Source organism: Anomalospiza imberbis, chromosome 1 (assembly GCF_031753505.1).
Source record: "Anomalospiza imberbis isolate Cuckoo-Finch-1a 21T00152 chromosome 1, ASM3175350v1, whole genome shotgun sequence".
NCBI lineage: Eukaryota > Metazoa > Chordata > Aves > Passeriformes > Viduidae > Anomalospiza > Anomalospiza imberbis.
This window is the reverse complement of record NC_089681.1, coordinates 123,758,158-123,774,574: the sequence shown is the minus strand read 5'-3', so window position 1 is coordinate 123,774,574 and position 16,417 is coordinate 123,758,158. Positions and strand designations below refer to the sequence as shown.

Below are 16,417 nucleotides of genomic sequence, written 5' to 3'. Positions count from 1 at the left end.
GCAGTGTCCTAACACTCAAGCTCTGTTTTTATAATAGAAATAATTTTAGTGAAAGGTTAGTGAATTAGATGAGCAAGTTTAAGACATTAGATGGACTATCCCATTTTCTTGCATTAGCTCATAAATCAAGAAAATGCTTATAAGTCAGCTCTCTAGTCTTTATTATACAGTGCAAGCAATTTATTTCTAAACATGCAATGACAGACAACCAAGATAAATATGTTAGTATTTCTTCCGCGTGTACTTTAAAAAAAAAGCATAAAAATTGTTAACAAGAAGAGCTGTAAATAAAACTGAATTCAGTTATCAGAACTGAATATTCTAAAATCCAAGTGGAAAGATCATGGAGATGATCCTTAGTACCACCATATGACATGTACAGGAGCACCAGGGGATCAGGTCAGGCCTGCAGGACTTTCAAAAAGGCAGATTCTGCTTGATTCCTGGGTCCTTGACATCTAAATCCCTTCTATGACAAGGTGACCTGCTTAGTAGATGAGGATATTGTCTACCTGGACTTCAGTAGAATCACTGTCATCAAGGTTGGAAAAGACCTTGAAGGTTTTTAGTACAGCCTTTAACACTGGATTCTCCTGGTGAAACTGTCTGTTCATGGCTTAAGGTGCACCTTTGCTAGGTAATAAACTGGCCAGGTGGCTGGGCCTAGGGAGTGGTGGTCAGTGGAGTTATATCCAGTTGGCAGCCAGTAGGAAGTGGTGTTTCCCAGGACTCAGCAAGTCCTGTAGAATATCTTTATCAATGACCTGGACAAAGGTATGACTTGCACCTTAGTCTGAAGATGATGCCCTGCTGGGCAAGAGCTTTGATTTCCTGCTTGAGGGTAGGAAGGCTCTGCATAGGGATCTGGACAGGCTGGATCAGTGGGCTAAGGCCAGTGACATGAAGTTCAACAAGGCTAAGTGTCAGTCCTGCACTTGGGTCACAGTGAGCCTAGGCAGCTCCACAGGCTGGGGGAAAGTTGTCTGGAAAGCTGCCCAGCAGAAAAGCAGCTGGGGATGCTGCTTGACAGTCTGTTGAACATGGGCCAGTGTGTGCCCAGGTGGCCAGGAAAACCAATGGACTCCTCTGTAAAGAAAAAATTAGGATGCACTCAAAAAGGATGACAACACTAGGTCTACAAGCACACAATGCTGTGTACTTACTGCCCATTTACACACTGTCTTTAGCTCTCTTTTCCTAATTCTTGTCAACCTATTCAATGCTCCCCTCAAAGTGAAATGGATGAAATTATTTAATATAAATAGATCTCAAATGATGAAAAGAATATTTAACAATCACAGCTTTCCCAAAGGCTGGTCTTAAACTATGTGTCTTATACCATGTTTAAAATCTATTCTTAATTACGTCTTTGATATTGACTTAGAGAAGAACATGAAAGGGCAGCTGTTCAGTAGCATTTCTAGAAATTTCAGACATCTCCCTTACATTGAAATCAGAGAGTAAAAGTTCCATAAATAAACTCTCTATAGTAGATAACCTTCTGATAATTATATACATCACTTCCCCTAATCCTAAAATCCATTCACTCAACAATGTATAAAATAATGTAAAACAAACCAGATTATTTCAGGTAACAAGTTTTGAACACCAATGGCTTTTCTTTTGCTATTTGCATTCCATTAGATCAGCCTGTGATTAAAATTGCATTGTAGAACCAATGGAGTGGAATAAATTCCTGAACCCTTTAAATAGATAAGTAAATATTTAAGTAAATATATCATTCTGCTGCATTTGCTATAGTCTATGACCCATGTTTATTGGTAAAAAACTGGCATCATCTTTTGGCAGAACAAGACTTAAACCATTTGTAGCCTTTATAACCATCTAGGAAAGAGAGAGGTAAAATGACAATATGATGGTATCCTCTACAAAACAAAGCAACAAAGCAGAAGTGCTGTACAGAATATATGGAAACAAATAGCTGCACTAAGACTGATGCCAGCTGGATCAGTTAATTTTTGTCATCTCACTTACAGATAATAGTTAATTACTTATACCAAATCCACAGAGTCCTCATCCAACTACATAAAATCAACTTGCAGATTATTCTGTGAAGAATTTATCCACACAGCATGCTGAATGCATGCCAAAAATATGGACACACCTGTGCAAAGGCAGTTTGCTTGTCAGAATAGACTATTCACTCAGTGCCAGAGGAAATTTCAGCCACTTTGCTTCCAGTTTAGCTATGGCATGAACCTTGAGCTAACAAATCTTACTAGACCCAAAGTAGCTTTGCTGCTAGGTATGTTTTCTTTATGTTGCACTCCCTGAAGTCTAAGTGCTAAGCAGCAGAGTACAAACGTTGCCAGGGTTAGCCTAGGTCCAGTATTGACCCAGGAGTAGTGAATATCTTGATTCCAGCTGAAGACATTGAAGTCATCACAGGATGCCTGTCTTGAATTCCTTCTTCCCCTACCCTCCTCCTGTCCTGTTCCCTGCCCTGGGTACTCTGCTGCTCTGGATGGTTCAGTACACTGGTAGAATTCTGCAAATGAAGAGCTGTGAAATGAAGAACAGGGAGACATCATGCAGTCACAGACTCATCTCAAGACCAACTGTGCTTATTAATTCCAGCTTTGCACAGATTTTGCCAATTCACCTGGCTTCAGTCAGAGCAGTTTTCCTGGGTACCCATCTTGCCATGACTCAACTTCCATTGGAAGAATCACTTTTTTAAAAGAAACTAATCACACCAGTTTAAATACAATTGACAATTTGAAAATATTTTACCTATATAGCAACATGTCATTTAAATACACATAAAATGCACAGTTATTTTTCACTTTAACAGGGTACGCTTCACAAAACTGAACATGTATGATGACTGAAAATATGTGAAGAATTAGAAGAAAAAGCATGTAATAGATTAATACCATTTTATCAGTACACATTTTTCCTAAAAAAGAGAACAAAACAAAAAGTATGTCTACATTCTAACAAAAAGCAAGTAAGGGAGGTCCTATGACCTGTGGATGATCATAGCATTCCCATCCATTTATATTCTATGAATGTATTTAACTAGAATCCTGGAAATCTAAGATGATCATTTACAGGATCAACTCACACTATTTTATTGAATTACAAATTTTTTTCCCCCCAGAAACTGACTAAAATGACTAGCATTATACCTGGCCAAGTTCAAAGCATCAAATGATTTTTCAATACTTAATAAGCTATAACTCATTAGTTGACAATAACTGTATTATTGCCAATATATTTTCAATAATTTTTTCGCATTTTACATCCTGAAATGTAAGATCTAGTAATTTTTAGCACATGTTTCTATTCTGAATTTCACATAATGTGAGCACAGTCAGAAATATTACTATTAGAAACATTACTGAAACAGGTTTTTATTTAGCTACATTCTGAATCACACTATTAGGATGTGCTAAGCAAATGCAAATTTCAATTGAGGACAAGAAAAGAAAACAATCTGGCTTTTTCTTCCAGCCAAATCAGAATACTTTGTCTACTGGTGAATCTGTAGTGACAATATGCATATATAGCTTTTTTTCAGCTGAATTCTTTGTTTCATAACATCAGAAAATCCCACTACCACAAACAACTCAAGGGAAACAGAATTTAAAAAGAAATCTTAATGGACTTCACTTTTATAACTTTTGAAATTATGCTTAATATTTCCAATCTTCAGACACTTGAAAACCCTACTAATCTTATGTTAAGGGTTGTGAAGGTGTTTTGGTGTTTGGTTTTTATTTGGGGGGGGTGGCGGGGAGAAGGGGAAGGGGAACTGTGTGCTGATTTTGGCTGGGATAGACTTAATTTCCTTCACAGTAGCTTGCATGGAGCTGTGTTTTGGATTTGTGCTGAGAACAGTGCTGATAACAGAGGGATGTTTTAGTCACTTACACAGAGTCAAGGCCTTTTCTCACTAGCACACCAGTGAGGCAGTTGAAGGTACATAAGAATTTGGGAAGGGGCACAGCTGGGATAACTGACTCCAACTGACTACAGGGATATTTCATATCATATGGCATCCTGGTTTTTTGCTTTCCAAAAACTTTCAAATACCCCAAGCACCTGATTTATAAATAATCTTCTATTTAAAATGCTAAGAATGCTATATAATTTACTAATTGTCCCCATCATTAAGAAACAAGAAAAATTACCCCTTCAGGATTATATTTTGCTAGCACACCACTGCCATGGAATTCTTCTAAGACATCCTTAATTTTCTTGGTGGAATCTGGATAAAAAAATAAAGAGAGAGAAATTGAAAATACAGAACACTGATTTGCATAATATGAACTGTAATTAAAAAAACAACCATCAAAACTGCTAATAGCTTTTCGCAATGCACATTAGTAATTTTCTGTAGCTGTAATGAGAGCTGTGGGCACAAAGAAAATGAGAACATACTTTACCTTTTTAAGTACTGTAAAAAACAGCAAGTAAACACAAAATGCTCAGAAAAAAAACACTCTTTGATCTAATCCTTAACTGTAAAATAGAGTATTTCTGAAGGAGTTTTTTTCAGGACTACTTCAAGTCACTTTACTTGTCCTTGAGTCAAATACAAAACATGGTCATTTCCACCAGCACTACAAAATCTCCTTTGGCATAACTGCTAGTGAGTAGAGGAGCTGGACAATATCGAGATAAATGGTAACCTTCCAGAAAAAAAGCTCTTTGGTGGTCATGTCACATAAAACAAATGTTGCTCTCAAAGCCTCAATTTTTGCAGACCTCTCAGGTATTCTAAAAACTATTACCTTCAGTAACTTTTGTCGAACAGAACTGTGAAAATCCCTGCAGTTCAGAATCAGGTAGATATAATTTTCCTAATTTTTTTAAACTTTGTGCAGAATAACAAAGCAATTACTTCAGTAAGCTGCCATTACATTAAACCCTTGAATTCAGATTCACTTAGAACTCAACACGCACATAACCATCTTTTCCACATTAAATATCTCAGCAACACAAGAAAAAGAAATGCAACTCATTTGTTTCTTTAAAATGCAGTGGTTGAGTGTACAATGGTCAAATGTGCATAATGGCCACAACACCACCATGAACTAGTAATGAGTACCAAAGCAGTCAATAAGAGAATAGGTGAACTTCTGCAATTTTATTTCTACAACAAAACCTGGAAGTAAAGTAGAGAATCAAAGAGTGAACCAAGAACAGGACTCTCTAGAGCAATTATTTAGGCACTTAATATTACAAACATTATGACCTAATATGGCTTTTCTTAATTAAATCAACAAAATAAGGCATTGTAATAGTTCTTAGACTTTAAAGAAATACAGCATCGTAAACATGACTCTAAAACATAAATTTAGCAAATTATATGACCTGAAAGGAGAAAATGTAGCAGCCAAGGATTTGAACAATAGTTATGTAAGAGTTCTGTAACAGTTCATAGCAGCTATAAACAGGATACAACACTAAAATTCAGTTTTAAGAGGTGTTGGGAGGAGGTGTTTCCCTCCCACTCTCATACACAGTTTACACAGTAATAAGAATGACTTTTCCCAACATTTTGCATTTACCAAATTTTCTTAAATAAAAACATCTGAGACTATATGTGGCCCCAATAAAATAATTTCTTTTCACTAATTGGATGTATTTCAATGCTACTGTCAAATATAAGCAATGGAGTTTAGCAGGTCTCATGGACAATCAATGCAAATATTTACTTGATAAAATAATATGTAATCTTTTTGTTGTGTCATTTGAATTGCAAGAAAAAACCACAACTTTATGTAAAAAAGAATAAACAAATAAATATGTTAAGCAACAAATTTTATTATCAGCTGTAATTTAGAAGCTGGTGGGTTTGACACTTACTGACCAGGACAAGGACATAAACTGATGACTGACAAAAATTTATTTTTATTTGGTTTCTATTATTTTAATATGCTTTTCAGTATTTACACACATGGTTGGATATAAAAATCATTGCATCTTACAGCAATGATGGCAATAACTACAAAAGTAGCAGTGTGAGATGAGCAGATGTTTGACAGAGGTGATTAAGCCTCATCCTGAAAAAGGATTTTTCTGAACTTTGGAGGAAATTTTAAACACAAACATCAAACAGAAAAACAGCAAGGTCTCCTCACACATCTTTTATTATCAAAATTTTAAAAATACATAAATAAAATAGAAATGGGCTGCTTTCTAGTGGTTTTAAAACAATGTAATGAGGTTTTCTTTCAGCAATGACTATGCTTTCATTTCACATTTTGCCAGATAGTCTATTCATCTTTAAATTGGTATTATGCCTATGCAACTGTAATTAAAAGCAAAACTTATGTTACGTTACTTAATGAAATGAAATTAAATTCCTGCTTTCCATTTTTTTCCATTTTCTTAGTCAAGTATCAAGAAAGAAAATATGCTCTATTGCAACAACAACATAACTATTCACCTTTTTCATGCACGAGTTTAAAACAGTCGCATCCAAAAAGCATCGCCTTCATGTTTGAAATCACTGTCAAGAAAATAAATGTCTGCAGATGTAGATTCTGCTCTAATTGTCCAACAAAACTTTTGAAAATATTTCCACATTCAGGTCAGAAGCTGAAATTATTTTGAGTACTACCACCAAGGCAGAATAAATTTTTACAATCTTTTGTTCACAGTCATTCAATCATTTTTTTCAGCTCATGTGACAGTATCCAAACTAGAACAGAGATCTTTCAAAATGTTCAAAATGACATATCGATATTTCAAGAAGAATGCCAACACACCATCTTCTGCCTGCATACTCCTTAACAGTGCTGACAACCCTCAGAAAAAATTAATTCTTCTTCCTCGGCCTCGAGTAGGCAAACTAATATTGGGAACATGTTCCAGCTTTAATAAGTTGTCCTAAAGGGATATGAAGAATAGGATCATTTTCTACTCTTATTCAGGAATCACATTAAAAAAGAAACAACCAGAAAGCCAACAAAAAACTGTCCTAGAAAGCTGTATGGAACAGAAACTCCAATAAAATGTTATCAACTTCACTTGAAAATAGTTAAGTACATGCTTTTCGTCAAAAAATAAGAAAAAAAATCGAGAAAATATATGTAAAAGTATCTAGAAATTTTTCCTAAGATTGTTTTTTCTAAAAATAGGAAATAAATAGGAGGTAAAAACAATGGTATGGAATTCTTTACAGTTTTGTCTGATCCAAATAATCTAAATAGTCACTGTAAAATGCTGGTGGAATCACAAACATCAGAATGGAACCTGTATTCTGTTTCCTAAAAGTACAGGTGCTCTGCATGCCTTAGCATCTTAGCACTTCAGAGCAATTTCAGTAAATTCGTAAGCACCACTCATGTTAAAATACAAATATGATTTTAAACTCTTAGCTGTTTTTAAAATCAAGGACAATTCCCTTCTTTGTTAAGTCTCTGCATTCCAAGATCTCCTCAAGAGAGATGGTTTCCAAATATGTGTATATATAGTATATAACCCGTCATGGCAGTGCTTAAATCCCATGTTATCTGTGAAGTTATAGCTATAGCTGGCACAATACAAATTAAATGTAGCTTGAAATATGATGTTTGTTTCATGAAAAATCTCTCTTTTTTTTTTTTGCTTTTACAATTTTGTTATTTTTATTACCCACTAGGGCAATGCTTTGGGTATTCAGTCAAAATACAAAAAACCCTCAGTTCTGTCCCCTGCCTGAACTGATTTCAACTCTTACTGTTCAACCCATCTTCTGTTGCAATTTGCATTTAGTCAAGAGAGTGGAAGGAGAAAAAGGGAAACTCTGGCCCAGGATTCAGAGTTTGCCTTGGATGAGGTGAGATGCCATTTCCTACCTCACGCCCCAGTGAGTTTGGGACAGAATAAATGGGAAAGGCGTGGTGTGAAAGCCTGCTAACTGAAAAGCTATTACAAGTACATGAGAGAAATGTAGCTGGATTCTACACCATGCTGCAGAAATTCTGTTTTAAATTAAGGCTCCAAAATGATAAAGATGTGAATTGGGAGAAAGAAAAAAGGCAAAACAATTAAAATAATGACACGGGAAATATGAAACCTGCATATATGAAAGCAAAAGTATCAAAGTGCCTTGTTTTTTTCTTAACTATCTCTCAGCCCTGACAAAGGTACTTTTTATAACTGAAGACAAATTTACATACTAAGTTCAAAACCATTTGAGGTTTAGCCCACATTAAAAATTATTATTCACTTTCTAAAGTGACTCAACTTCAGATGAAGAAAATTGAGCACTCAGTTGAGACTGGAATTATGTGTACCATTTCTCCTATAATCAGAAAACACAAATCATAAGGAAAACTTGCCCAGATCACACACTTTTCCTACATTTTCTCCTCATCCTCATCTCCTCATACTCTTTCTTCAAAATAATTTTTTCCTTTAAAAAGACTCATAAGACAACTTACATAGAACACACATGCTAGGTACACAGAAATGCTTTATAATTTAAAAGGAAATAAACATTAGAAAAAAAAGATTCTGAGTTATAATTCTCAACAGAAAGTCATAACAACCTGCATATTCATTGGACCATAACTAATTTTAACACCTACAATAACATGTAGAGTAATAACCTGTTTATATGTCCATATGCCTTTTGTAAATTTAACACAATATGAAACACATCACAGGCATAAAAATATAAAAGCTTCACAGAGGTTTTCTATATATCTTATTATGACTTAGAAAAGCAAAAGGTCCAATCATACATATACAATTTTTTGCATGCCAACAAAGCCTAGCTCAAACTCAAAAGCTCTTCTTGACAGATAAACCAAAGAGAAACACAGAGAAATCCAGCAATTAATTGGCATTACAATTTTTATACAGGCTCCTATTCTATGGATTTTCCTTTCTTTCGTGGATACAACAACACAGTAACGTGTGTGTATCTAAATTTATATGCACAATTTTTTTTTCTTTTTACCTAATTCATTTCATTCAGAGGACTGGACAATGCTTTTACTCAAGCTACAGCTATGCTTAATTTAAGGCTTTACTGGTCTAGAAATTCCAGTATATAAAAAAGGCCAGGCCTGCCAACAAACGTATATGCAGCACCATTGAGTAAAAACTGTTCACCTCTCTACAAACAGGTTGTTTCAGTAGGAATATGGCTCATGAAGCATTACTCAGGGCTGCAGCACATCTGTGTTGGTAAGAGATGCCTGATGGTTGTTATTGAACTGGCAGAAGGCAGAGACTTACATGTCCTCTGCTGCCCATATCTAGGGCTGCAGGCTCACTGCCAAAGCTTTCAATACAGGTCACACCTTGGTTTTGGTTCATGACTTATAACTGGTCTTTTGATGCAAATTTTACAAACATTTAAAACCTTTAATAGGATAAACATTTGATTTTGGCCTCCCTATAATGAGAATTTAAAACTTATTGTGGCCTTGCAAAGAGTGGCCGAGAAGGCAATCACTGTCCGCTGGTCTAAAGGAGACCTCCCCAAACCTCCTGCTACCAATGGTTTGGGTAACACTAATCAGAAGAATTGAACTTCACCCTCCAAATTACATTGTCATTGAATTCTACGACAATTAGGAAAAAATGCTTCTTAGAAAGACAGAATTGGGTGATGCTGCCTAAATAAATACAGTGGCAAGTGACTTCTGCAACAGGGAATGGAGGAGGTAGAACAAGAGAGAGGTAGGAGCAGCAGCTCCTGCTGTAGAGGAAAACCTCCTCTTGACACCCAAAACATGATCTGCCTCTTCCACCCATCCTCCCTTGCTGGGGCTCAGCAACACAAGGAGCAAGACAGATTCATTTTACCCATTGCTATGAACTAAATGATACTTAGACAAGGACTTCTTTGTGAAAAAAAGCAATATTGACTGCATGCACCAACATATCTTTAGTCCACATTAATAAAAAATGCCCACCAAATCCCTCTTCCCTAAGCAGATGTTCAAGTGAAAAGTATATGGCAAACAACAGGGAGTCAGGGAGGCTTAATTTTAGTCTGCTAGTGGGATGAGCTTTCAAAAGAAGAAATAAATAAAGGATGAAAACAGACTCCAGAACTTGAGCAGAACTGCAGCTAAATCCTGAGTGTACTTAAAAACTGTTAAAGAAGAAAAAGAATGCATCAGATTTTTGCATTTTAAAAATACTCCAGTTAATTTTTTCAGTGTCATTTGGACTCCTTTATTTTCTGACGTTCTGAAAATTACACCTTCAACAGTCTGAAAGCTCCTCAGAGTGCATCTCTGAGAGAAAGACTCAGGACATCAGGCTGCTGTGAATATTTGGGCTCTGTGGGACCAGGATCCCATGGATCCTCTGGGTCAGCAGGGCAGGCCCTGAACATCAGGGTCTGTCCCATCACCACAGCTGGCAGTGAGCAGCCCCCAAGCCAGGCACTGGGCATCTCCCTGGGGTCAGGGCAAGCAAGAGCTTGTCAGTCAGTCAAAGAACACCTCACACTGAGACCAGGAAGGAGGAGAAGGCTTGGGAGCTTCTCCAGTCCTCAGATCCCATCATCACAATTGAGTTTGAGAGCTCATACAAACTTTTTCTCATTTCCTTTTTATTTTTTGGTCATATCATCCGATAGAGGCTCCCAGCTCAAAAGTTTTTTATTTAGAATGATGATGAAACAACTGTCTATTAAATTAAGGAAAGAATGCCGTTGACAATATATTTAATTCCAAACACTAAACCTAAGCACTAACTAGTAGTAAAGAGTCAAATTAGTTTGGTTAGAAATTTAGCAGGTATTATTTCTGATTTTAAGTGGGAATAGGGAAATAGCATTTTAAGTTTATTATTAAGGATATTTCTACAGGTTTTGAACTGCACATTTTAAAAAACATACTAATTGACTTGTTACTGTTTTCCCCAAAATAGCACACCTCAAATCCTGTGTTCACAACAAGAAGGATATTGAGGTGCTGGAGTGCGTCCAGAGAAGGGCAATGGAGAAGGGGCTGTCTCAAGTCCTATAAGGAGCATCTCAGGGTAACAAGGATTGTTCAGCCTGCAGGAAAAAAGGCTCGGGGAGACCTTATCACACTTTACAACTCCCTGGAAGGTGGCTGTAGCCATGTGAGGGTTGGTCTCTTCTCCCAAGCAACCAGCAACAGAACAAGGGGAAACAGCCTCGAGTTGCACCAGCGGAGGTTGAGGTTGCCTAGAAGGAAAAAATTTCTTCACTAAAATTGTGGTTAAGCATTGAAAAAGGCTCCTCAGGGAAGTGGAGGACTGACCATGCCCACAAGTGTCCAAAAAAGTGACATGGTACTTCACAATGGTTTTAATGGGCATGGTGGCATTCAGTCAAAGGTTGGATTTGATGATCTTAGAGGTCTTTTCCAACCCTATTGATTCTGTGATTCTCTGAATTTTTATATTTGTATACTTTGAACTCATAACCTATTTAATCTAAAGTTGAAGTTTATTTAACCTAAACTTCAATTATGGCTTCAAAAATTATAGAATAGGATATATTGCAAGACAAAATTTCAAAGCTACATCTGGTCCTTCCATTCTTCCTTAGAGCACAGACAGTTCTTGAAATTATTTTTTTCCTCTTCTTGAGCACATTTTTCCCCATTTTGCTTTATCAAAGCATCGAGTTTCCAAAGTATCAAGTTCATTTTACCCTTCCTCTTACAAAGTTTTAAATGTTTATACAGTGACGATTCTTAACATCACAAAAATCTGTGTTTCTTGCAGTCATGACTCTCTATTATAGTTTCTCATGGGAGCAAAGCCTTTAAAGTCAAATACATACCTAGGCCATAAAACAGAGAATTAGCAACACAAGTACACATGAGTCTGGATCTTGAGCTACAAATGACAAAGGCTCTTGCACTTGCTGAGAAATATGTACCAGTGAATATGTGCTGTGAATATGTACCAGTGTAAAATGGATTGTCCTTTTTCTGTCCTAAATACTATTCCTAAGCTTTTGTTCTTAGTGATCTCATGCTTGGTGTAGGGAGGAAAAGCAGCTAAAAAAGAGATCACTAGAGCCTGTTCCCCTCAGGACTCAGAGAAAAAAGCCTTGACAATGCTATCAAAAGCTTTTCTACATTTAGTGGCAATCAAAACCATCAGAAAATCTATCAAGCAGAGTACATTTTGGCATGTACAAAATTCTCTATTGCCTGATTACATTTGCATGTGGAGACTTCACATGATGCAGACATATAGACCCTGTACATACACATACAATGTTGCCGAGCCCTTGCATTTTAGTTTATATATAAATAAACACATAGACAATATATGTGCAATTTGGTGAATTCAGATGAGTTTTTGCAATCAGCAAGACATTACCTGATCTAATCTATCAAATCTCTATAAAAATTAGTCTAAGGTGGCCATATACAATCTGGGGAAGGGAAACAGAACACTTCTTTACTTTCCACACCTCTTTGGATAGCATAAGCAGATTTGACCTCTTGGGACAAGTATTTCATGTTTTTTAAAACTCTGCTCCAGTTTACATAATAAGAAATTGCCTGAAGGTTCATGACTCAATACTCCTGGAAAAAAATAATTTCTTTTAAAAAAATCATTATTGCTTTTACAAAGTTGCTCCAATTTCTATTTCCTTTGTAGAATATTTTTAAGTTTGTGTTATGTTGAAAGTGTTAACACTGCAACAACAGTTCTCATTTATCACCATTTTGGCTGAGAATCTTGCCACATAAATTTTAGAATCAATCTTTGACTACTTATAACATTACATGTGTTGAGCCTGTGGAAACATTAATATTATAGAAAGCTTAAAGTTAGTCACTGAAAAAGTAACAGTGTTGTTGTCCATAGGAATGGGCTGCTAGCAAACATCTGCCTACAAATCACGGCCTCCCAACCACTGCTTAATTCCAAAGGCATGGTATGATGCAGAGATTGTTTCCACTGTGGTATTTACACATTCAGCTACCTTATAAAGCTACTGAAAAAGTTTACTGCTAAATAGATAGAATTAAAATATAAAAGTCAAAGAAAAAATGCTGCAGACTGATCAGTTAAAAAAAAAAAAAAAAGTCAGTTCCAGTTCAAGACCTAACTTCTGGGATAACACTGTTCTCCTAATTGCTGTAACTTGAAATTCAATAAAATCAACAACTGGTAAGAGACTACAATTATGCCTTAACTGTATGCCAGGAAGTTTTTGAGTTTTCCTATTTTCATTACTACAAAAAAGCAGCTCAGTATTTATATTATACTTTCACATATTAAATATTAATATATGCTCATTTATCTTAACAATTGTCATTTTGAATCTATCCTGGGAAATCTGTTTTATGTTCATTGCCCTGAGATACAAATGGATTTACAAAAGTACTACTTTCGTAAATCTTCTAGATGCAGACTTTCAAATTCTGTTTTCATCTAAGCCAGCTGTTTTCAAGTTTGGTATAGTTAAACAACATTTTTTGTAATTTGCTATATGGTTTTTTTATCATTAAATAGTTTCTTCAGATAATTAACTGCTTTATCTCAGTAATTTCTTATGTGTCTTTATTGACAATATGAACCATAACAGATAATACTTGAGATATAGATTGTACAGAAGAGAGGTATCATGCAAGAACATAAAGGAAAGGAAAGCCCTTAAGATCAGTTCACACTCCTGGAGTCTGTTTTCTACTGGTATTTCCTTGATGCATCTCAAATCTTTTCCCTTTCTCTACAAAAACATTAGACCAGAATTTTGTATCGGCTTTAGTACAAAGTGATTTCATCTTCTGCCTTTCCAATTTAATATCAAAGCTGGAACTGGGTAATTCTTTGTCATTCCAAGATTCTAAGGAGACAGCAAGCAAGAATAAACCTTATAATATAACACATTGACAAAGGCAGCATTAAACTCTACTACCAGGATTATCTGCGACTTTATCAAATGACATTTTGTGTAAGAGTATCAGGGAGAGACACTCTAAGGAAGACTGTATTTTCACAGAAATATACTTGGCAAGGTAATAACATTATTCAGATAAATAGTTCCCACAAGCAAACTTACAGAGATCTCTAATCATCCTAAACAATATCTGCTTGACTATTTAATTTAAGCAGTTTAATACACTTGGGTTACTTCTTCTCTACAGGCTTAGAAGCCAGAGCTTATTGCTCTCTTAAGCTTTATTTCTTACTCTTATCACTTCCAACAATTCCCTATTCACCTAATAAAATTAGTGAACAAGAACACATAAATTCTCAGCCATCTCTGTTCAAGTATTCAGAAATACTTTCAATCCTAAAATTATCCTATAATCTGTTTTCTATGGTTTTATCCCATCAATCTGTTCTTCAGCTATATTTTCTCACACTTACTTAATTTTTCTCTGAGCTTATTCCCCAGGATAGATGGTTGCTCTTTTGTGTGCTACCACAAACTACCAGTCTTTGTGTGACACACACAGTAATATACAGCTTTCTATGTTTTAAAACTAGTCTGTCCTGTTCTACAGGTTACCCCCTGGCCTTTCTAAGAATCACTGTGCTTGACTTCAAGGAAATACAAAATGGATTGTTTCCAGCAAATCTGAGTCATGGGGAGTCTGAAGACAGGGAAAGAAATGAGAAGTACAACACATCTAGACTGATTTTTGCCTTAAAACAATAATGATGAACTGTTGGATAAATATCCTTGACTGAATATCTAGGTAACTCTGCCTTGGCAGGGGGGTTGGACTAGATAATCTTCAGAGGTTCCTTCCAGCCTTAACTATTCCATGACTGTGTGAATGAGCTAAGACATAATTATGAAGGCATTGTGTGAAAAGGATGGAAGCCAAGTGACTCCTACTTACTATGAAAGTTTAGTCACTGAGTGTACATGACAGATATATATGATGATATCATAAAATAAATCTACCACCCAACAAACCAAAGACCCCATCAAATAAACTGTGAAAAATGCAGCTTATATGATAAAAGTATATACTTGAACAGAAAGATGGGTAAAACAGGGTTCTATGAAATGGTAATAGTGCTTCTTGCCTGCAAGAATGCCAAGAACTATGACAAGTAAGATAAAGGACTGCTTAAACAACAACAAATCTTTCAGAATTTAGTTGCATTAGCTTGGGGTTTATTCCTAATATTTCCAAGACAGTATGTCATCTTAAATGCATTTCTAAGATTCACAAGGGTTTTTTTAAATCCATCAAATAGTAATCTATGGAATTTATTTGGCTATTTAACTAAACGTTTGGAAGAGGAGAGGAACCAGCACCTGTGTCAAAAATTGACTTCTGAGGTATAAAAGGTAGTTAAATTAAGCCAGTTTTTTGAAGTTGTGTAAGACACATTCACTTTTTGACTGCAATGTCAGCATACCCTGAGTTAGTTTTACTTGTATCATCCAACTTACTATCTTCCTCATCTACAGAAATTTGTAGCCCTATGAAAGGTCTATTATAAAATGACATGATACATACAGAAATAGTTTAAAGAGCATAGATTGTACCAATTTATTCAATTTATTCCATGGCCTCCTTAGAGGCCAGCATCCACTATGGACAGTTGTTGTAAGTACCATAGTGATGAAATCTCTACATTTCATAAAGTAATTTTGCCATTTACCTGTTATTATAGTCACAACATGTTTTAGCAATTTCTGGCAAGTTTACAATTAATTTCCTCAACAAACTCTGTTTCCAAATAAAAAATGTGTTCCCCATCTTTGAGTGGGTCCTTCCTTAAATTATTCCTGCCACAAATCCTGACAGCAATCAATAACTTTTGCAGCAAACATTTACCTTGTCAATCCATAATTTTATCTCACATTTTAGGGGAAATAAATAGAAATAATATAAACAAATAAATTTAGTAAAGAATCTTTTCTGTCACCTATGCTTCAAACTAAAAAGATATACCCCTAAATTAAACTCAATATATATTTAAAAGAAGAAGATAAATGTCTATTTATTGTAAGCTTAGCATAAACTTAAGACATATGTATTCAAATATTTTATGAATGTGTAGCCCTAAAATACAAGTATTATAACAACATTAAATACTCTAACCTAGAGTATTTAACACCAATAACATGAGCAAAACACCAGTAACATGACACTGGTATTCATCAACTTAATGTTACCACGGACAAAATACAATATAACAGTAATGAGCTACCAACATCCCCAGGCCCCCGAATTCAAATTTATTTCCTAATCCATCCAGTTCTACCTCAGTATGATCACACTGGACATGTTTTTTTATTTAATTTTGTATTGTTCAGTTAGGCAGATTAACAATGATACTCTCCAGAGCATGTAAGATACAGATAATTAGAGCAAAAGTAAGCAGAAAAAATATGAGAAGTAAAGAAGTATGAGGAGTTAATAATGAAAAAGGATTTAAAGAACAAGAGAAAACAATAAAAAATAGGGAGAAGAAAAAACAGGAAGAGGCAGATGAACCTTCAAATATAGCAAGACAGAAGAAGAAA

General features: G+C 35.5%; 1 protein-coding gene across 6 annotated transcripts in view; it reads right to left on the bottom strand.

Moving 5' to 3' along the window:
* The window catches only part of DGKB (diacylglycerol kinase beta), a 337,798-nt gene that overhangs the window by 271,173 nt on the left and 50,208 nt on the right, over positions 1-16,417 (bottom strand). For 5 of the 6 annotated variants that reach the window (XM_068209914.1, XM_068209905.1, XM_068209932.1 and 2 more), the window contains exon 3: positions 4,158-4,234. The exons of the other annotated variant lie outside the window; for it this stretch is intronic. In XM_068209914.1, the coding sequence (XP_068066015.1) occupies positions 4,158-4,234 (77 nt within the window). The remainder of the gene's footprint in view (positions 1-4,157; positions 4,235-16,417) is intronic. 6 annotated transcript variants of the gene reach the window in all.